The following is a 23900-nucleotide window of genomic DNA, read 5'->3' as shown; positions in this document are numbered from 1 at the left end:
GAGAGTATGCTGTAAGGAAGTAAGCCAGACAAGAAAGGCAGCAGCCTGGGGAAAATAATTTTTTGGATTATCTGAAAGAAATGCACAATCTTAGATCCAAGACAAGAGAAAGGAAGAATTAAAGACAGGATGATTAAATGAACACCATTCAACTTGAAAAATAAACATACATTTTCATCTAAACACTGTAGCCCTATTACAGGACTGCTAAAATTAAAAGATCAGACAATTTTTTTTTTCCAGTTCAATTAGTACACTTACCAGCATTTGCTGTATAGAGAATGTCACTGATGGGTCAGTTGTACTTCCTCTCTAAAGGGCTTTGAGGGGAGCTCAAGTGTATCCTCTTCCTCAATCTTTGAAGTGTTTACCTGTACCACCAACTTTGAAAGTAAAAGGCAACAGGCAGGCAATGCAGAGACAGGAATGAGGCTGAGTACAGTATTATATCACTCCAAAAGCATTTAGAGTTGCTCTTCAAATCTTACAGGCCCACAAAGTCCATACTTTTTTTTTTCTTTTTTTTTTTTTTAAGTCAAGTCTTCAGATACTATTTAAAAGTGCTTGAAGAATTCACACTTTGGAATTAAGTCAGCAATATAATCAGTTGACAAGAATATAAGAACAGATAATTCTAAATCATATACATTATATATACATATACATAAAACAGGATTCTTAATAAATAATCAGTGGTATGCTATAATAAAAAGCAATCAGAAAACTCCCAATGTTAAGCAATACAGAATCACTACTGGATACTAAAAAGTAATGGGAGCACATTATATTAGGGATGTTGATGACTGGAATTATGAGAAATAATTAATATATTTGTATAAACATATCAGCATAAGACAAATTTGAACAGTGGTGGAAATATTACAGGCTGAAGGCTAAAACTGACAAAGATTGTCCTCAATGCAGAAAAAAATATATATATATTTAATGAACATCATGTGATATCTATTCAACATTCACATCAAATATTTCTACTTCAAAAGTGACAAGAAATGATACTGCTACTCTACTCTGTCAATTTTATTCATATTAAATTATTTCAAAAACCACAAAAAATAAGTTTGCAGGATTAAGTATTTCACACATGAATTTAAAAGAACTGGCTAAATGCCAATTTGGACAACTTCTGATTATATTACTTATCTTCATATAAAAGGGTAAGCATGCTGCAAAAGTATCAGAATGAGCTTGCTTCTGAGCTAATGACTGCAACTACTGAAATTTCCACCATACTGAAAGGTTATGGAGCAAAGAGCTTGATTTTCACAGTTCTGCATATTACAGCTCTGTTGACCTAGCAGATCTGTTTCTTATACAAGGTGAACCTTAGAAAAGAAATTGAGAAAATTCACTTTCTTTTAAAAAAGGAAAGCTAACTAGTAGACAAGCTGTACAACACTTGATGTTCTAAAATATGACTACGCACGAGCAAAATAGAGGGACTGAATTCAATTCAAGCTCCATCTCTTCTCTGTGAGGAAGAATTTGACAGTTATATAGAAAGAGGTAGTGTTGCTTCTCCTACCTTCTCCAACTGGTTGTTTCAGGATAAAAACATTCTTAAATTTTCCATGAGTGAACTATAAAAATAGGTTAATAATTTTTTTTTGCTTGACCAGGCATGTATAGAACCAAAAATATCATAAAGAGTGGTAAGACTTTTTATTCTGTACTTCTATAGGCAATTAGCAAGGAATAATTCTGGCATAATATTAAAGTGGGAATGTTTTATTGTTTCTTGGGGAACTACAGCATAGAATGAAGCAGATATCTTGACTATAGAGGGGAAAGAACTTTTTATGGAGAACAGCAAGCTTCTCCCTAAAATTTTAACCCTAGAGGTGAATTAATTAAATGAAAGATAAGAATATAAAACTCCCCCTGCTAGCTGACATAGTCAGGACAACTGTTAGCATACAGGAGAAAGACTGGCTGTAGGAAGAAAAGCACAATAAATAAAAAGAACAAGAAAACTGAAGTAGATTCATAGTCTCCATTGTGTTTGAACAGCCAAGAAGTTTCCAAGTCAAACAACCAATAATAGAATACAGATTATATTAATCCCATATTGCTACAAAAGAAACTTTAGAAGTGAAAACTACAGTGCACCAATACCATAGCTTATATTGAACACCTGAGACAAGACTCAGCACCTGTTTTCCAGGCAAAATGACCAGAAATTTGGCAAGACAATAATGCAGAGATGCTTCAACCCTGTGCAAGTCAGAAAATCAAAATCTCTCTTTACGAATGCCTAAAAAGCAAGTTAGTGAAAGGTTTCAACACTCATCCCTCTTCCCTGAACCTTAAATTCTTGATCCATTCTTATTTTCTTAATTTTTCTCACACACATACCCCCCCCTTTTTAAAACTGTTATTTCCTGTTTTTATATGAAGAATTGAAAGCCAAGATACAGCTGAATGCCTATGTGGCCAGAACAGGAAGTGGGAGTAGGTGAGTGAGTTCACTTAGATGCTAATGATCCTTGCTTTCTATCAGATTGCCATGTAAGGCCCACAATAATATAAGGTGACTGTAGGATAAAGGCTGAAAAATTACAAGTATCTAAATACCTTTTTAAGCCAAAGAAAGTGTAAGTCTCCAACATTTCATCTGTTTTTAAACATAAGAAACACGGGGAGTTTCTTTATGAACCTTTTAACACAAACGGGGAGGAAAGGCAACTGTACCACATGACTATAAAATAGATGGCTCAAGTTTTCTCAGAGAAAACATCTGTACACTTAGCATCTTTCCCTAGGCTTTAGTGGGACAGGGAAGGCAACAAACACTTACTATGCTTGAAAGAAAAGTGTTCTACCATCACCCTGAGGAAACAAGGCCAACAGCTTATGCACAAGCACAGTTTCTTAAAACTTTTTGAAAGTATGGCCCTTATTTGGCTCATTTGTTTATGTGCAAGCCTCTGGATCAGCTGCAGCTCCATCACTGCAGAGTGAGGGGAGTAAGGAACAGCTGTAGGTCTATCCCTCTCCAAGCACAGAACAGCTGTCAGTTTTAGTTAGCAGTTCCCCAGCTAGTGTAAATACTTGCAGGCAGTAACCACAGCCTATTCTTAGTCTTCCACCCTAGCTGAACTGAGCAAAGCAGGGCTACAGGAGGAAAAGCTGAAATACTACTATTTAATACTTTGTGATCCCTTTGGAATCCTTCCAAAACTTTGTGAACCTCAAAAAGCCATATTTGAGAAACACTCCTCCAAGAGAGCTGTTATGATCATAACACGATCACATGGCATCTGCAGCATCACTGACGGGCCTTTAAAAGAAAGTGGATTTCAGATAGCCTTCTGGGGAATGAAGCTCATTCCTAGAGAACTGAAAACACAGCACTGAAACTGTCATAGTTACCTCCTTGAAAGCTAACTGAAAATGATGCTGAGTTTTAGGTTTTTTTTTTTTTTTTTTAATTCCAAAGAAAATTCCCTTTTAAGGGACTTACCTTCTCCAATGTCAACGAATCCACAGGTTCAAGACTAATGGAAGCCAAGGACTGCAGAGCTGATAGACTTAATCCACCTGCTAAAAAGGATCATGCTGGAGGTGGTAAGAACCACTGGCTACACAGTCCAAACCTAACTCACATAACCCAGCACGCAGTCCCTACACAATTTTATCGTCCAGCTCCTTGGCCAGGCCGAGTCACAGAAGCAATCTGAAACCAAAAGCCTGGGGTTACACCAGTCTCTAAGTGAGTACAATACGCAAGACCAACATACTGCTCCCCAAAGGTACTCTCATAAGCAAGCAGAAAAAGATCTCACATCCAGTTATACTGCGACATTAACTAAAACATGTACAACAGCCCAGTCATCAACTCCATCTACTGGGAACTGGAAAAACAAGTGTATGGCTGAAATAAAATTTCTTCATAAAGAAGTTGTCACCAAACTTACTTGAACTCATCCCCACAGGCTAAGAAGAGACTACAGCTACAATCTGGGCACGCAAAACAGCATTATCAGTCTTCTCTGTTTCCAGTTTCATAATGATTAAAGGATCCTATCATCATTTCAGGAATTCAGAAACACCCTTTCTAAAGAAAGACCCATACAGTCTCAGTTAGTACCATCTTACATATTAAGACTAAACGGTGTTTTAAAGCCAAGCCCCTATTCAAGCAAATGTTTGTCACAGTCTCACAGTCAAACGCTATATAATGTTTCACATAGTCTCCAAAACAAGGCCTAATATAACCCAATTATACTACAACATATTTTCATCATTGTGGATTTCCAGCTCCTCTCTTAACAGTCAAAAATCTATCAGGACCACATCCAAGTCCTCTGGCAGAAAACAGAAGTTCTCTTCAACATTATCAGGACATTCTCTCATCATTATTAGGACAGAAATACATCTTTACCTCTTAATACTGCTTTTCTGAATGCATGCTCTGGGAAAATCTTTTGAGTTATGCTCAAGATATTACCAGCAAAATAGTATTTTCAATGTCTTCACATGCCCACGCCATTTCTTTTGGTAATCCCACTATATGCTACAGGACTCTAAACTCTTAACATCCAAGGCCTGGCAAGACCTGCTGTAACAGCTTAAGAAATTACTGTTTCTACATCACTGCTATAGCCTGATCAGAAGTCATCATCACTGCAAGAGTCAGAATTTGGATGTTATGTCCATGTATCATGCTTGTTCACAGTTCATCAGCTTAGCACAAACTTGCTTTCATCACCAGCTTAATATACTAGACTACGAATGCCTTAAACGACAGTATTAAGATACACCAGGCATCACACACATCTTGCATGCCTGAGCTCTCAAGATGCCAAGGTCCTGTACCAGCTATTCTCAGCATAACATAGGAAGAAACTGAAAGGAAGCACAGAGTCAACATCTATAAACACATTCCTTTCTGCAAGAATGGCTGCTTTCTATGCAGAATTTTTAAAGAAACATCAAGTTCTAATTAAAAAAATCAAAGTTTTGCTATTCACATGGCTATCACCATAACAACCGACCTCCTCACAAACTTTAAGAAATATCATCTTCAAAATATTATAAATGAAGTAGGAAAGTAGCAACTTCAGGTGAAAAACTGAAGGTGTATATTACAGATAAGTACTCTTCCAAAGCAAGCCTGTATTATACATATATACCCATAGCTCTTACACCAAAGAAAACCCACTGAAGCCATTATATGGAGTTGGATGAYAAGCAGGACAGAGGAGAGAAACCATACACATAATCCTGAACACCAACATGCTTTAGACACTTCTTTCAGCATAGCATATCTTTTAAAATATATTTAACTAAAAACAGCTGACTTTTTGATATTTTGGGATTCTATTTTAACTTACCTTCCTGTAACAAACAAACCTACAGCTTAAGTAGCTCCTTGCTGCAAACAGCCCTAGCTTTTGGTGTGATTCCTTTCTTTCACAGTACTTCTTTCCACATTCCCTTTCACGTTCCACAAAGACTCTTCAGTCAAACACTAATAATTTTAAAGGAATAGTAAAGACAAACCAGCTTCAGATATACGTACCCATAAAGAGCTTTCCAAGGTAGTCCACACTGCCTTGCAATTGACAGACTAAGATCTTCTTAAAAACACCACTATCCAGACCAGAACCTGAGCTAAGCCTAGCACCACTTCGAGCAGAAGTTCCCAAACATTCATAACAAACTACTCAAAGTGCTCCTCCACAGTTGGATGGTGGCTGCAATAGCACTTGCACTTCCTGATCAAGCATTCAAAGCAGAGCTAGAGAGGATAAAGTGAGGAACATGGTGTCTATGAAGTGTAGGCATGCCAAAGAAGATCAGTGCAAAAAGAGGACTGCCTTGATGCAGGGGAGCTGGTGGAAAGACGGTTAGGAGTAGGCACAGAAGGATGTGTTTGAAAGGTGGAGTAGGAAGGCTGTGCATAGCTGACTTGAAGAAAATTAGAAGTAGGGAGAAACCTTTTGCATGAGAACTCTTGTTCAGACTTGCTGAGAGATAAGACACTTGTACAATTCCTCCAAGGCACTACGTTCAAAGGTCATTCTCATTTACATAATTATTCCAGAACTCCAAAAAAGTTGTCAGCTGACAATCAGGTATCCAACAAATGGAACAAGCTAACATCTATTCATGTTTCTTCAAAGGAGAACAGAAATATCTGTATTAACAAACTGAAATCCTTTCTTTCTCCTCCTCTAATTTCTGTTTTGTAAACTCACCATCAAAAAACAAGTTTAAAAGAGGGGCACAGAGTCCTGCATTCCTTATTAATTAAAACAGTTTTTTAAATGCCAGTATTTCTCCCACTTTCAAGTTGCAAAGAAGGTACCTGTTTGGCTGTTATTCAAATAGAATGCAGTAAGCTCTAAAACCAAATACTTATACAAGAAAACTACAGCTAGTCTAAATCAGGACAACATGCCTTGACAAGAACGCTGAATATGATTCCAGATATAGGTGCCTAAAAAAGTAGTAACACTGAACACCCCAAATTCCAGATATCTTTAAAAGAAAGAAATGGGGGATGGCAATGGAGGGACAATCTTCTTAGAGGTGCCTTTCCAGAGAGTCCATCTTTAAGCAACCAACTGTAACTCTTCTTATATGAAGATTCAAAACTATATGAGAAAAGGAAAGTAATAATCTGACACCAAAAACATCCATTCCTGATCTAATGAAGAATTCTTCTGCTCTCTCTTCCTCTCCAAACCTGTTCTATTTGTAGAAGCCACACACATTTCAGCATAATAGTTGTAATTTTGATTGATATATTTATGAAAATGATATATGCTTTAAGGTATCTTTCTCTGAAAACGTGATATATTCAAACCCAAGAGAAAGGGAGAGAGAAAGGTATCCAGTGGCATGTTCACACAATTCATAACAGTACAATCAACTTGGTGTAGAAAAGTAGAATTACAACTGTGATGTTCTTCAAAGTTTTGTCATGATCAGTGGACAGAAAGCAAACGCATCATCACATTTCCATTTGTACACTCCAAAACCACACAGAAAACCCTATGCTCTCAGTTGCCAGAAACTGTCTGACCCATGTAAATACCTGTCTGTTCTACTATTTACCACAGAAGAAAAGCTTCTAACATAGCTAGTTCAACTGAAGTAATTTGCCACCAATATCTGCTCATCGCATCAGGATAACAGAAACTCCTGCACTATTATTTTCCTTCTTTTCAATGTATAGCACCATCACAGCACGCACCAGCTGCTTGTCATGCATGAAGGTCTAGTCTTCTGAACCACAGCAAAATGGAAATATTTWAAAGGAACAACTGGGGTACTCTCTGTGACCAGGGTCACAGGCCTGTCTTATTGCCCATGGTATTCTGGATTCAGACAGAATTCTTCATATACAGTCTATGAAGAGAATGTTTGAAGGCCCATGACAAGACTTTCTGCCCTTACCTTTGAAATAAGAGGAGTAATAATAAGCCTCCAACCACTCTGGAAATTAAAAGACCTTTGCTCTTGTAATTCCTAGAAAAATTAAATAAGTTCTGCTAAATTTAAACACCTTGATTTTTTTTTCCAGAAACAAAATTAGTCAGTCAAAACAACCCTTGGAATTTGATGCGTTTCCAAGCTTTCCAGTCCAGCTGGTAAAAACTTTTCTGAAAATTTTCAGAAAATAGCAATAAAAACAAGTAAATATTGTACTTGCTCACACCCACAAGCTACTTTGCTCAGGTTTTGGTTGCCTTGCTTTCAGTATCACCTGTTATAGCAGAGTGTCATCTGTGCCAAAACTCAGAAGGGGCATCACATTCTGATAAGTGATTCTAACCATTCCAAAAAGTTTAATCAAGTTGCTTTGAAATCTGACACTTGAGTTCTAATCAGTATTAGTAGTTCGAATTGAAATAACTGGAAGATATTTCTAAAAAACAGCACCCCCCAAAAATCCATATTCATTATATTTATCATATTCATTACATATATACTCATTATATCATTATTCAATATTTATCAGATTCATTACTAGACATCCACCCATTGAGGCCTATACTATAACAGAGATAGTAAACTTATGAAGTAGATTACAAGCAAGTATGCGAGAGTTTTTTGGATTTACTGGTCCCAGGGTATGCCCAAATGTAAGATTTGAGAAATACACCCTAAGTACTGCAATATTCACCAACAGGAATGTGATACTTCACAACATTGTAAGCTTCCAGCACCCAAAATCATGCCTTCMACCATAGGTTAAAACCAGATTCACCATTTCCATGTCCCTGTCACTTCTTCCAGCCCTTAAAATACATTTCTCCTAAACAACGTTTTGTTATCTCATTTCAGATCTATTAACAACATTGACATGAAACAGGAAGAGAGAAGGAAGAGTCATGTGTGGACAGCTCAAAGCAGTGACTTCAAGCAACTGCTCTGAGTAGGAGGGTTTTCAGAAGGGGTGGACATCTAAACAACAAAGGATTTAGGGTGTTGAACAGATTGGCTTCTCTTCACAGCACAAGCCTTTCACATTTACTGCACCAAGAATCAATCTGGGCCCTACCCGGATAGCATCTAAGTATCCTCCTGTGACGCTCTCATTCTCTTGACACTACAGACGAACAATATTTCTGATGTACTCACAGATGAGGAACCAAGACAGAGAAAGGCATCCTTAAAATAGACGTAGGGGCTCTGCCACCTAGTGGCATCCAGAGCCTCATGCTCTATTGTATTATTATTATTTTTAACTAGAAGCATTTGACAGCACAGAACAGGATATAGAACAGTTTCACTAGCATGAACTACCAAATTACCAAGCCTGGTTCCTCATGGCTTTGTTTCAGAATTGCATTCTGTAGCACCTGAGAGGATAAGAGTTAAAATTGAAGCTTTTCTAAATGTTAGGATGTTCATAATGTGTCTCCTCATCCCTCCTCCCACCAATGCAGATTCTCTGCTGCCTAACATTCAAGTTGATTTCATTTTGCATTGTCTCTCATATAGCCAGCTGTCCATTTTCAATACTTGCAATCTTATAATATCTTTGAGATCCCCGTCCTTTTGTCATAACATAACCATGGCAGGAGACACAGGTAATTGCAGAGACTGACAGACCACAACAGCAGAATCAGAACAGCCTAAGTTTTGCATGGTATCATCTGTATTAGCTTGACAATAAAGAACCTTTATCAGCCTTACCAGCCTAAAGGATTCCCTGATCCTGTTCACAGCATGGATCCACAGACAGTTATGTCAATGCAACCAAGATAGGGATATAGTATAGGTCAGAAGCAGGAACTCCTTAAGGTAAAATTGCTAGTAGAAATTCCCCATTTTGTTAAGCCATAAACTCAAAAGCCCCCTTTTCCACTAGAGAATCAAAGCCAAAAGCACACTGATGCTTAAACTAGGTCAGTCTTTGTTTACACAAAACACAGATGAGAAAGGAAGTATCACTCAGTCAACTTTACTCAGTATCATTTCCCAGGATCAGTCCAAGCCATTGGACTATGAAGTGCAGAGCAGTATATCATCTCTCTCTTATAATACTATTTTATACAAAATCTTATCAAAGGAACATTCAGAGAAGGCATATCACAGAACAGATAGCTAGATACCAAACAACTGAATTCCATTTAGAACATATATGCTTCTTCTGGGAAAGTTTTGAGAACCTAATTTCAAATGATCATATCTCCAAACCCTACTCAGCTATACCCACATGGATGCGTTAGGTTCCAGTCCTGGTTTGTCAGCTTTTGTGACCCTGGGTAAGCCGTTAACATTTCTGAGCTAGAGYTACTAGATTCCTTAGCAGTTAGTTTTGGACATTTTAGTTTCAGTCCAGAGGGAGGGGAAAAAAAAGTGAGCAAGTTCACAAATACAATTTTAACTCTTATACTTTTGACACTGCCTTCTCAAGTTTTTCCCTCTAACTCCATAGTAATCCCTCCACTCCCCCCCAAGTTCCTTATCTTTAAGCTGTATGGCAACAATCCCTCTCAAAAGGCAGGGGGAAGAGGATGAAGATAAGCCACATGAGACCATAGGTGAGCCAATATTGCAGAGCTAGCAATGATTTACAGTTCCTTGCTGGACTTTTATCAGAAAGTAAAAGTGTGTAAGAAATTTTCATTTGTTGTTTTGTATTCTACAGATTTGAATTCCAGCTGTGTAATGTACAACTGCAAGACAAGTAAGTGAAAACTACTACATYGATGAGAAGAGGTGCACATGTACCTTGACGTGAAACATTTGATCACTCAGTGATGCGTTTTGTGGACTGAAGCTGTAAAGATGCACTAAATTTCTGCTAGAAAGCAAAGCTCTTTCCCTTATCAACAACCTAGTAGCTTTCACAGCAATATTCCCCAGAACTGAGAAGGAGAACAGAGATTGCTCAGATAAATGCATTGGCAAAGTAACACTCCACAAATTTAGGACTGTTTGAGTAGAAACCAGATACAGACAGCTGTCCAATGCCTGAACCAAACCAAGTATAGCTTAGCATAAAAGGTGTTAGACTTGCTTACAGTGAGTATTCACGCTGTTGTCTAAATGTAGTAAACTATTCACAGTATTGAAATATCAGGGCGTCATTCCTAAGAAGTTAGGGATGTGCTATAGTGAAGGTATACATATTTTTACCTCACTTTTCAGGTTTCACTTAATCTCACTTCATGTTTTTGACAGAGCTGTTCAGTGCCTGAGTTCAGCGCTACCCTAAGGAACTCTTAGACCACAGCAGCAAACCCCAGTCCCTTATGTAGGGACAGTCCTCATAAATAACTATTAAGCAGAGGTTAACCAGAGTCCTCATTTATTTCTGGTTTCAGTGAATAGTTTACTCAGAATGGCACAGGTGCAGTTAGGTTGTTACAAGACCTGAGTTAATATCAGTGTGTATCATCCCTTCTATACAGTGCTAGCTCCTACAGATCTGGTTCACGAACCTCACTACCATGCTACGGAACCTTTAAAAAAGCCAAGAAAATGCACAGGTATTTTCTTTTTAGTCTTGATAAAACAAAAGTTAGAATAACCTCATGCAGCAACAAAAAGTTAAAAATAGCACATTTATATCATAGAGGACAACGTAAGTTTCTCCTCCTCTCATTCCTGTCAATAGGTTTCTGGAGCTGCACCTTAGACTCATTCGGTAAATCTTACATACATCATGGTTTGCAAGAGATACAGATCTATGAGTGATTTGGTCACTCCTCCTGTTCCTTTTTAAGCAAGGGAGCCCTACAATTGAGTTAAGACCTTGGAGTCAGGATCTCTGTTCCTTTCACCCTCTGGTTACTTAAGCGTTCCACAAAAATTCCACTTTCCTGAAGTACTGAGTTTCTCACTTAACACACCTAGAGACAATACAAGGCAGAGAGTGTTAGCAGACTGATTTGTTATGCATTTCAACTCTACAATACTAGGAGGAGATCTTTGGAAAAAAGATTGAGACATTTCTTCTCATCCCCCTTGCCAGCTTGATCTTGCATGGCTCACTTGGCATTTTCAGCTTCTTGGAAAGATGGGATGAGTGGTCCTGCCTAACTCTGGTCTTATTCGGCACTTCTGGGACCTACTAGCTTCTTGTTCAGTGACATATCCAGTTTAAAGAGACAGCATCTAGCTTCTGTTGCCTGTATAGCTCTAGCAGGCTCAAGGTGTCTGCTTTTCTACCCAGTCCATCTACTTTCCAGCAAAGTCAAAAGCCCCAGCAGAAGGTATCCAGTTATTTCAATCTGGAAGCTGAAAGCACTTGATTACACAGAGATGGCAAGTAAGGACTGAATGTTTAAAAAAAGATGTCAGAATTAAGGCTATACTCCGATTCTGTACTGGGCATGGCCATACAAAACTGAAAAGCAGCAGCATTCAGTTTGTGATTTTGGTTTTATGTTATATGTGATTTATCCAGAAAAGGAACATCCACATTGCCCCCAAACTATAACACCACAATAATTGGAACACTTTGTCTAACAAAAGACTTGCTTTATTTCACACCTTGTTTCTTATACAGCATTCAGTACAGTACACCAGTCAAATGTTTACTGGACAATTTTCAAAGTTTCAAGCAGCCTTCTCCAAAAGCATCCAGACTGGCCTTCTAAAAASCAGTATTTTTACTGAAATTGTAAAATATACTTATCTTCTAGCCTGGCTTCTAGAATTCAGAAGAGATTAAGAACTCCCTTGTCCCAGCTTCTTATGAAACAATCAATTCATATTACAGAAGAGTCAAAACAGTAAGAAACATGCTACTTTGGGCATTACTATTGTCCCCTATTCGCTTCCACAAGAAGTCTGCAATGACAGCCATAGGGAAATAYCAGACCTACGCATAAGTGTGCCAGATAGCTGGAAGACTCAGCTCAGATGGCTAGAATGTTAGGCATTTCCTCCACTGCAGTATGTGACTGCATCTACTAGCCAAAGGTTAAAAGCAGATTTAAGTTTCCAATATTTTTTTTAAATCAAGGGAGCATTTTCTTTCCCCCTCTAAAGTTATATACCAGTAGCAAACATGTTTAACATTTAACATATTCATTCATTCATAGAAGCTGAGATTCTGGCATATGTATCTGACAAGTCAAGTCATTTAAATTCCAGTACCTTATATTATGTAGACTGGTTTGTTACTATGACAATAATTTTTACATGTCTCTAGAATAAAGTTAATCATACAAGTACTATTTGTTCTCTTCGAACAGAAGTTATGAGTTAATGAAAGCTTTCATTTTCTATACAGAAGGGCAGAATTAACATTAAAGGAAGTTAAGCTAACATACCTTATTCTAGATGAGCTATTCAACATACACTGTACAAGTTACTTCATAAAGGAGGAAGTAAGTCTTTTTTTTTGGGGGGGGGGGGGGAAGATTTCAACAGCAAGAATTAAAAAAAAAAACCCACACACCTTTAAATACAGAACACTCGAGGGAATCTAGAACAATAGGCAGAAGAACCCAAACTGGTATTAAGGAGGGTGTAATGCTATTGCTTTTCTGAACTAAGGCCAAGAACCCCTCTGTTTTTTGAGGTCACTCAACTGCAAGGTCAGTGCTTCACCTATAAAACATCTGCTTTCTCGGCAAGCATTTGTGGACAGGAATCCTCTTCCTTATATTCACTGTAAGTAAACAGATGCCCCAGTATTTGGAGCCAAATCATTTTRTTTTTAAGTATCCATAAAGGGCACACGTGTGCCATATGCACTCAAGTTTAGCTTGATAGCAGGATACTGGCTAGAGTAACATTTCAATGCAGAATCAGGGGGAAGACGTCAGGAACTCAATTTTTGAAAAACACAGCTACAATTAGGTAATTTACATATCCTTAAACATGCATTTGGACTTTCATTTATACTGTGAGCTGTACCCCTGCTAATACTCTGAAGTAGGATGAAAATTTCTTCCTAGAGATATTTGTGAGAGGAGCTGATTTTTTAAAGTTTGCAATCAAGCAACACTTGCTCATATTCAGCCTAGAAGAGCATAGTAATAGGCAAACTTCAGTAATAAGCTCAGAACAAAAGTTCCTGCCTAGATCACTTAGACTGGTCTGTCAGTGACAGATTACAGCTTGCTAGATTGAAGCAGTCATGGCTACAGAAAAGGGCATGAGGAAGGAAACCCCAGAATGTTTTCCACCTCCCCCTTTATTTTTCCTCCTTTTAAGGACAAGAACAGATCTGGCTGATGCTGTGTGACAAATCCAAATGTAAAACAGCTAAGTTGTTAAGAACTGATAACATGACAAAGAAAGGTTAGTAATGCAAAGTACCCTGAGTAAAAGATCATTCTCTAACAGTCTCTAATCTTCCCACAAGGGCGGGCAGAAGCAGTTAACCACATGTCTGTCAAGCCGCATGTCTGTCTAGCCACAAAAACCTGAAAAGATTTGAAGTGATTTCTAATTGTTATAATAGTAGTGTTCTCTGAAGAAATGATGCACCTCTGTCAAAAAAAAAAAAAAAAAAAAAGGCAAGCAAACAACACCCCCCCCATCCAAATATAAGAGAAGGGCAGTTTTCCAGAAAAGGTGTCTCACTAATAGATGTAGAAGGAAACTTTTTCCCTTTTCTAGATATGGAAATGGTCCCAGACCAAACATCCACCTCCAACAATCCTGGAAGCAGTTTAAGAGCAACAGGATGAAGGAAGAGGAACAGGAGCAGCCTAATTCTTAAACTTGAAATGATTCAGAACATACACTAAGACATACTTACTGACTGAATTCAAGTGCAAGCAGAGTATGACTGCTCAATGCACACCCCCAAGACAAAAGTCTAGGGCAGTATCTGACTTAGACTTCACTGTAGAAACCCTTGGAAAAGGCTGTTTCTTTTATACATTTCTGCCAAATGTGGAAACAAGCTACAGATCCATCCTCTACAGATCAGCACCACTGCAGATGGCAGTATTGACAGTAACCTTAGGTTTAGTGGCAGGGAGGCAAAAATCAGCTGGACCCCAAAAGCTTGATCAGCAATAAGAAAATCCTCTCCTGCATTTACCAGGGTATGTCAAGTCAGTGTACATATCATGTCCCACATAGATAATTCACAGAACACTTTAAATACTGTTATAAATAAAAAAAAAATCTCACAGCACTTTTTTTTTTTGGGGGGGGGGGGACAGGGGGGAATAATTTTGCTTTTCTTATCACCTTAATACCACAATTCTGTTCCAAATATTAATCATTTTGCTTTCACATAGGGCAACACCAATTTCACATTTGTAAGTAATACTTAATAGGAACATCTACTGCTATATTAATTAGCAAGTGCTTTTGTATATTGGGGAGGGGAAGAAATGTTTCATCTTCTAGCAAAGCATATAGATAACAGAAGAAAACAGACATTGTTGGAATACATATTGCTGGAATGGTCAAGCTGAAAAGCACTGAGGGAGTTGAACTCTCAAGCATGCTGAAAAGGGTGAAGCTGGAACAGCTATTCAAGTATTCTTGCTATACTTAAAGCTCTTAGGATGCTTCATAAGTTTGTTCTGCCCCATCTACAGCCTGTTCTGAAGCAGAGCCAATGGAACTTTTCCAGCGTTGCTCTTTTCTTTTCTCCCTTCCCCTCCACACTTTCCACCTTCTGCAAGAGATTAGTCAACTTTGACTAAAGTTTCTCCAGAAACCAACTGGCTTTCAGGATCTTGCTGAGACTCTATGCTCCATCCGCAGAGGAAAATAAGCTCAGTTCCTATGTATTAGAAGCTACACACATTTACATAAAATCAAGGTACAGGAGGGAATAGAAATGTAAAGTTACAATGTCAGTTACCACTGTAAATAACTTCTGTGATGCTAATACTACCAGTTTTTTTAACCAGTTGCTCAGTTTGGGGTTCTTTCTTCAGTCTTCCCTCCTAACAGTTTCTGCAACACAGTTTTTCCCCCACTAATACAAACAGCATTATTCATAATTCAGTAAAGCTTAAAATTAAGCATCAATACAGAAATATGAAAGTCAGTTTCCATTTATGATGCCTTTCTGAAACTTCTCTGTTAGCTTGAAATTCCATGGCTCAGATGTTCTACCTGTGACACTATCTTAAAAGCCAAAAAACCTCAATACATTAGAAACAAATCATACCTCCCTGATCAAGGGACAGTTCTCTTGAGGGGCTGGAATTAAAAACAAGTGACAAGTTCTGCAAATCTAACACTGTTCAGTTATGCGATCAAGTCAACTGCACTGCCAGATGTGCCACTTTCACAAGACACTACCAATTAATGATAATAATTATTGTTCTCCCTTTTGCATTTTTGAAGATTTGGGTATTCAAATTTACATCAGTATTCCTAAGCTCTACTACTTCCACGTGAAATAGTTTTTCCTTTTGTATCTATGCCCATGACTAATACTCACGCATTCAGAAAACGTGAAAGCTATAATGCAGTTTTTCCTCTGTATTTCAGGTTAAGTTTTGTCTTCAAATGCATTTACTTGGCTCTCATAAGCACATTCAAGGGTAAAATCTGGACCTTTGCCACAATCACATTCCTTATTGCAAATACATGCCAACTTTCAAAGTTCAGTTATTTGAACAAAAACATACACTTTCCACTCCTGTCACATAACAATTAATGTATCAGATTACGCACATTCGAAAGCATATTTCACTCCCCTCCCCACCTGATAATTCAGCACAAAGCTGGATTTATTCTGTTAAAGTTTTTCAACATGGCATCAACCTTTAAGACCACACAAGTGAAACTGAACGCAGTCAGACTTAACAACAACCAAACAAGTATTTAGAGTAAAATTACCTTCTCATATTTGTTGTTCCAAGACTGGTCTAACAGGTATTGCAACATTTGCCAGTATAAAGTTATTCAGTTACATGCAAAAAATAATGGAATGCAACAAGTATGTTGCAATAAGTACAGCCATCTTAATAGATACCAGCAACTTAAAAGGTATCTTCCTTTTCACTTATGAAGGACAAGAATATAAAAGGCTTGGAAAGGTGCTGATGAGCTGCATAACTGAGAATCAACTGATTTAAAATAAGAGTTTCAATAACTTARTATCAGCAGCAGGTTTTACATCCAGAGATGCAAGTGAAGGGTGTTGGTTTACTGAAAAAGTTAATCACTTCTTCCATCAGAAGAATACCCAAGTTTTATCATTCAGATATACTCCAAGTAAAGACTGAATTTAGCTGTTACGTGAGAGTTTGTCCCTTCGGTAGGATATGAAGTGATATAGAAAGCTAACTGGTTTCTCTTAGAGCTTAAGTGTACATTAATAGAATTTGAAAACAAAAGAACACCTTTGCTATGCCTGGTGGCACTTTTAATACTTTTTGCAGTACTTAGGAATACCTGTGCCTGTGTTTCACACCAGTATCTAATACTATCCAAATACTGCTGCCGAATAAATATAAAGAAGCAGTCTATTACAAGGAAATTTCATTTTCTTTGAGGCAATGTGCTGAGGAGACTGAAATCTTTAGGCTGGGCTGGATTTAAACAGTTCAACTAGTAAAAAACTAGATGCCTCTGACCCATCACCTTTTTACTCCACTTTCCAGGGAGAACAGGAAATAGCTGTTCTAGCAGTGAAGGTTGTTTAAAGAGCTAATTATCATTCCAAAGAAGTGCTGCTTCATCCAGTGAAGGAAAGCAGCAAGGCATGCTACCTAGATCATAGATCCTGAACTGTTCCTGTGGAAGAAAAACAACAAGCTCAATAGCATCCTTTAGTTCCTGTTCTTTAAAGCTCTTCTGGGCTATTTAAGCTGCTACCGGAGCCCAGCATAAAGAGAAAGAAAAGGATCCCAGAACTGGAACAGAGTCTTTGAAACTACTGAGACTGGGTCATTTCAGATAAAGAGCCACTAGGAAGTGAACATATGTGCTAGGCAAGCTTTCAAGATAATCGGACTGGTACTACACATCAGATTTTTAAAGCTACTACCTATCGAAGTTCTACAAAACTATGTTGAGGCAATAAAATGACTTCATCTTTCACATTTTCTCAATCCTCAGTCTCTTTCACAAAATCTGAAAAACTGACTCTTCTGTACTGTCTACAGTTAATTCTTAGCAGCTTACTAAATTTCTGCCTGTTATTGTGGCTCAGCAGACAGATGGCATCTCATCACTTTTCAGCCTCTGTCGACATTTTTRGTGGTCCACTCTGGAGGACTGAGTCTGTCAGTTTCCCCAGCTTCAACCAAGCTGGCATCATTAGCAGCCTCGCAGAGAAAGGCACATTCTAAGCTCACAAACACAGGATTTCCTGAACCATATCAGAGCAGGAACTCATCAAGACAATAACCAGCAGCAAAAGCGTTAAAAAAATCATAATAATCTATTATTATTTAGCTACATGATAGCTTTTCCAGTAAGTTTCTCTCTAGCCCCAAAATGTGTGTGCATTTCCTCATAATAAGGTTCATGACCTCTACACAAACCGTCTATATGAGAAGTCACTGACACTCCATGTTGAGAAGCAGGCACTTAAAGCCTGGTAATGGGGTGTGGAGACATCTATGACATAAATATGTTTTCTGCTGTATGATACTGTCTATTCAAATAAGTCTTTGAACATCTGCAGTATGCCCACACTCAGATTAGTTAGAAGTTAGCTACCAAGTTCTATGACAGAACCAATCCTTCCAACAGTATTCAAATCTTACTATTTCTCAGGAAAACAAGAAATAGGGCTGGGAAGGGAGGGGGGTGGGTAGAAGGGAAATAACTCTCCAATACCCGCATTATTGAGAACCTGCATTATCCTCTCAGTACTTTCTTGAAAATGAACATCAGCAGCCCTACAGAAGTTACTTACATTTGAGCAGACTAAGGCTGGCTCTCCTCATTAAAGACTACTCCAGTTCAGGACAGAGAAAGACTTCAGCGGACAATAAAGAACGTTTCTGGTCCTGTCAATGACACCTAAGCAACATAGAGTTGTGACCCACGCATTCTGATTTTGAGAAGGAATGACAGATACACAAACCGTATTGGACCAGTGAGAACCTCAAATTAACTGGGGTGCAAAAAGAGAATGAACTAGGTAGGCAGAGAGCAAGTAAAAGAAGCGGGGAAAGATGAAGGGAGAAAGAAACAAGGAGCCCAGGAAGGCAGACACATGATCTTTTTCTCTTTATTGTTTAAGTGAAGCATTCAAGAAAACTTTGGGTTAGCTAAGCAAGCTAGAATTGACAGAAAGCCTAGAAGGGAAGACCACACAGGCTGAAAAGCTTAAGGAGAAGGCAAACTGTGTGTGTGTATATATGTGTGTATATACACACACACACACACACACGTGTGTGTATATATGTATTATATATAAAAATAAAATATTAAAAAAAGAGAGAGACTAGAAATACACTTGAAAGGAAGAGTGCAAAAAGACAAAGGAAGCTGAAGTACACAGAAAAGCCCAATCCCTTAGCATATATAAATGGGATTCTAGATTTTGGATCACTGTTTATTAGTTACCAGAAGATACATATGAAACAGATTCTGCATCTGCAGCCTCCACTCTACAAGCTGATAAGACGTGGCAACTACAGCCAACTGTGTAAGTTAGTCTCAGTATTTTGTGTGCATGGGCCTATGTATACTTAGCATAGATGAAGCAGTCTAACTGAACCCCTCCCTTTAAAAGCACACACAACAACAAAAACTCCACTCATTTTAGTCAGAACAAGCTAACCAGAGTCATCCAGCAACACTGGCCTCTATGATGCCCTTACCTCAATTGTTGAGGAAGCTGAAAGCAGAGTTCCCACAGTTAACTGAAGTGACAGCCCACGATAACTCAATTCTGCCATAGCTATGCAATCTTAACCAAGTTTCTTGAACACAAATTTCTCTAGATGTCATTATGCTACTAATTTTCTAGGTTCCAACTTGTCGAACCTTCTGTAAAGTTCTAAAAATATTTCAGCTGTGTTTTTAGAACAGTACTAGCAAAAAAATAAAGTTTACTTGATAGGACCTTTCCTTCCCAGATTATATCCAAAATTATAAGAAAAGGCTACCTTACTGATTTTCCCCTCAGCAGGAGAGGGTCAAGTATCTACCCTTGCCTCAGAAGTGTTACGGAAGTTCATGAATATGGGAATGCTATACACACATTAAAATGAACACTACCAAATTAAATAAAAGTGTTTCCTGCACTCAGACCAGCAGGGAGACACATCTTACTGAACAATACAGGCCATTCTCATTATTGTTTACTAAGTTTCCTGAACACTGGATGCAGCCAAAACCACGTGGAAGTAGCTGCTTATACACAACACCTCTTCTGTATGTTTTCTTCATGAACTGCAATTACAGCATATCCTATCTTTTGGGTGCTCAGCTTAGGCCTTTCTAATCATACTGTGTATTTAAATATCCACATTAAGTGTGATGAAGAGAGGGAAGCTAGACTTCAAATACTTGGTTTCAATTTTTGTGGCAGCAGATTCCATTAATTATGTTATTTCAACATCTAAATGACTGTTTTAAAATTCTCATGCTGTTGTCTTTAGCAGGCAAGCCAAAAAGTGAAATATGAATCAGTAGCTCAGATTTCAAGAAAATCTGAATTTGACATCTTTAGCAGATCTTATGAATCACCTCTTTTTACATGGCCCTGCAGTTTAAGGCTTAGCTTGCCTCAAAAAAAATGAAGAAAGTTTTCTCTATTTTAATGATCTCAAAGAGCTCTCTGGTTTCCTTACTACCCTAAGCCACATTTCAGATGGACTTTCCAAGTGGCCAAATTCAACTTTTACATTATCCATACACTTTTGTAGACTGAAATACTCAAACAGCAAATACTGCCTCAGACACGCATAGGTGGCTATCCCATTTTACCCAAGGGACTTAGCTTGCTTATGAAAAAAGAATACAGTAAGCACAAGACAGATCAGAAACATTTTTACTCCTCTTTTGCATTAGCTTCTTTTAGTTTAGGTACAGGATGAGGCATATTTTGTCACTTGAACATGAAACATTTAGTAATGCATTTAGAGAAACAACCTCCATAAGCAGTTAGCATTCAGTCCCTAATCCTAGCATAAGAAACCTGCTCGCATGATCCCCAATTAATCTCTCCTTGTTGCATATATTTGGAGAAAGAAGGGATAAGAGTTTGCAGTTCAAAACCCAATTGGCAGATTTGACTGACTAGGTCTGTTAATTTCAGACAGACCAAAAAAAAAAAAGCTATGGTGGGGGGAGGGGAGATATGTATTTTTTCCTCCTATTTATATATTTTTTTTTCTATAAAACTCCTCTCCCCTCCAGCTATGCAAAGTTTGAGTGCAAGCACAATTTAAAACAGTAGCTGAAAAAGCAGTTTACCATGCTTGAAGCAGTATTTTGACATGGTAAGAGCTAAGCTTAGCCAAAAATTTCAGCAGATTTTTAATGAAAAAAGGATTTAAAAAGCAAAAACAGAAAACTAAGACTAAGTAGATTTGCTTTGGATTTCAGTCATTATGAGAAGGCTGGCTGGAGCATTAACATTTAAACCTGTCAAATTTGGAGTCTTGGTGTTATTTCAACACAAATATAACTACAGAAAWTTTTTTTATTGTCCTGTTATTGGTATTAGCCAAAGAATGGCTTTGGTCCATATCTGGAAATATGGATGGATTTTATTTCAAACAATTCTCAGTGAGAGGGTTTGTAGCCATGATAGTTTAAGGATGCAAATTCATATTCTTATGAATAAAAAGCTAGACTGCTATAGTGCTAAAATTACAACTGCCAGACTTTTGGTATTTAGGGGTGCTACAGCATATATGCCACCTCTTGCTGTTTTCAAGCACCAACTATCATTCCCATCTGTGAAGGATTCAAATCAACAGGTCCTAAATTCTTCTACTGGTGCACTATAGTTTTAGGCTTTGAAGGGAAGAAAAACCAACATCAACAAAAAAAAAACAACCAAACAAAGACAACTGTACTTTGTTCAGTTAAATCAATGCACTGTTGCTCTCTGTTATGATTACCTCACTTTTCTGAGATAAGAAACTTCAACATTAAAGACAGTAAGCCTTAGTTTACATGTATGATATTGTTACCTCATGGCTAAGCTTATAATTCTAATTGTTTTAAAATGGAAATTTGGTTGAAACAAGAGGTTGCTGATAGCAAGCTATTCAAAGAATCAACCTGCCTTATTTATGCCATTCCACAAACTAAACCCATTTCCTCTTGCAAGAAATGAAAAGGCATCCACAACAGATTCTCTTAGCAAAGAAATTAAATATGATGAATTGTCATGCCAACAGAAATTCTGCTGAACTACTACAGACCTAGTCACACATTCATAAAGAATGAAAAAGCAATCAGCTGTATTCCAGGTTACTTAAGAACCCATGTATGCTACTGCCCACAACTACAGTAGTCAAACAAAAGGCCAACGTTAGTTATACCTCTCCTCTGCCTACAACTGAAAAAAGCAAGGCACCTGTATCCCTTTAGTGACAGGCATGACGACAGAGGAAAATGAACATGCTTCTGCCAGCTATGTTATTCTTACAAGATGTCCTAGTTTAAAGTCTTTAGCTTGAAAAAAAACTTTTACTGTCACAAGGAGACTGTGACAGATGGCATCAGTTCTATCAAGTTAACTGGGTTTGATAAGATGGTAACTTTAAATATGGTCAGTATCCTTAAATACATTTAATTTGGCATGGGATTTTAAGCATTGGTTTAAAGCAGATTAATTAAGCATGTTCACCCCACTGATTATATTTTGCATGTTCCTGGACACTTTGGAAAATAAGAATTAATCACAGCATCACAAAAAGCTACTGAGATCCAACCTTTGATGAATGCTCAAAACAGTTCTGAAAATATATGAGAATTTCATTACAACTGGATATACCTGAGCCAACTCATTTAAAGTTCAACCACGAGCAATATAAACAATCAGACATTGTGTATGTACGTAGGAGCATAAATATACATGGCCTAATACAAGCCAAAGCAAAGGAACACGAAAACTGAAAAATACTAGCATTAAAGTAATCCTGTATCATGTAAATACAAAGAAAATACCAATTCATGTGTTAACATAAGGAAATATACAAAYATATCAAGTTCTTATACAGTTTTTCCTACTCTTTTTCTATCCCTTTATTATTAGAATCCCCTGCATTTATCCATGTTTCAGTTAATTGCATCAACAGCTGATAAAGACCATTTTCCCCACTGCTTTAYAGCTAAAGATGCACAGAGGTAGCTACTACAGACTGTTCACTCACAGAACGGTTTTAGTCTTAAAATCTGCAAACATCAAGACACTTAAGAAGCACAAAGTATCAGTTTCTTCCATCCTTAAACCTAGAAGTTTAGAAGGCCAAGCTTACTGAAAGCACGTCTTAAACCATACATCTGTTTTCTGAAAAGTACAAGGCTACAATTATCTGAAATGACCTAAGTCATTATAGAATATTAATTTGATCCTAGGCTCTGATCAAATGCACAGAAAAGTTACAAACTGAAAATGACTGAAGACAAGTGCTTACCTTCAATCCTTTTTAAGGCTGACAGGCAAGTATCTCGGCTTGGAAATTCAAATGGATTATTACAGGTCCGAATGGTGTCACATTCACATTTCCCATTAATTATGTTACAACCTGTTATAAGGTTTTCATTGCATGGTTCAAATCCGAGAAGCTGATCATCATCCCAGTTTTCATCTAAAATAAATAAATAAGTAAAAGTCACTACTGCAATTCCGTTATGGTATATAACTTCAGCTGCTTTGGAGTTGAGCATGATGTATTTCAAATTCTGCTTCGCAGAATGCTGAAAATAATGGATTCACAAATAATGGATTAATCTAAACTGTGATATTTGCCAAATACCGTGTTTTGCAGCTATTCTATTGCACATTTTGTTATAGTTACTGGCATTGTTTATTTCAATCTGTATAGAAAATTATTATGTTTTGGGGAAAAAGCATAGCTGTAGTACAAATGAGTGCTATTCTAACTGTAATAACTTTTGCAGATACTTGAAGTTATATTTATCATGAAAGTGAGAATGTTGGGGAGAATCTGCAGCTGTTATAGAAGTCAAAACTGAGTCAGGAAGAGGGCATATTTAAACCAGTTTAAAAATAAGTCACAAAGCTTTATCTCTGTGGAGTGAATGCTATTTAAAAAACAAAAAACCTGCAGGCCTTCGATTCTGTAATACAACCAAAAGTGAGTTTTCCAGGATACCTGCATTCCCATTATTGTTCCAGCAGAATTGCTCACACTCATCATGCTCCTTGCTATCAAGGGGGGGTGGGGCTAAGGAGGGGGAGAATGTGTCTCTTTGCTCAAATAATTTTACTGCTTTTGAACCAACAGTCCAGAAAACATGTACAGTTCTCATGTTCCCACTGTGAAAGTTTCCATTTTTTTTTCTTGTCAGAACAAGTATACATGCAAGAAGATTTT

General features: G+C 37.6%; 1 protein-coding gene across 1 annotated transcript in view; it reads right to left on the bottom strand.

The window, feature by feature from the left end:
* Positions 1 to 23900, bottom strand: part of CRIM1 (cysteine rich transmembrane BMP regulator 1) — a 217806-nt gene that overhangs the window by 179199 nt on the left and 14707 nt on the right. The window contains exon 2 of the mRNA XM_026081276.1: positions 22977 to 23150. Coding sequence (XP_025937061.1) covers positions 22977 to 23150 — 174 coding nt within the window. The remainder of the gene's footprint in view (positions 1 to 22976; positions 23151 to 23900) is intronic.

Source organism: Apteryx rowi, unplaced genomic scaffold (assembly GCF_003343035.1).
Source record: "Apteryx rowi isolate R43461 unplaced genomic scaffold, aptRow1 scaffold_54, whole genome shotgun sequence".
Lineage (NCBI taxonomy): Eukaryota > Metazoa > Chordata > Aves > Apterygiformes > Apterygidae > Apteryx > Apteryx rowi.
The sequence above is the reverse complement of the archived record's forward strand: the minus strand, read 5'-3'. Positions and strand labels throughout refer to the sequence as shown.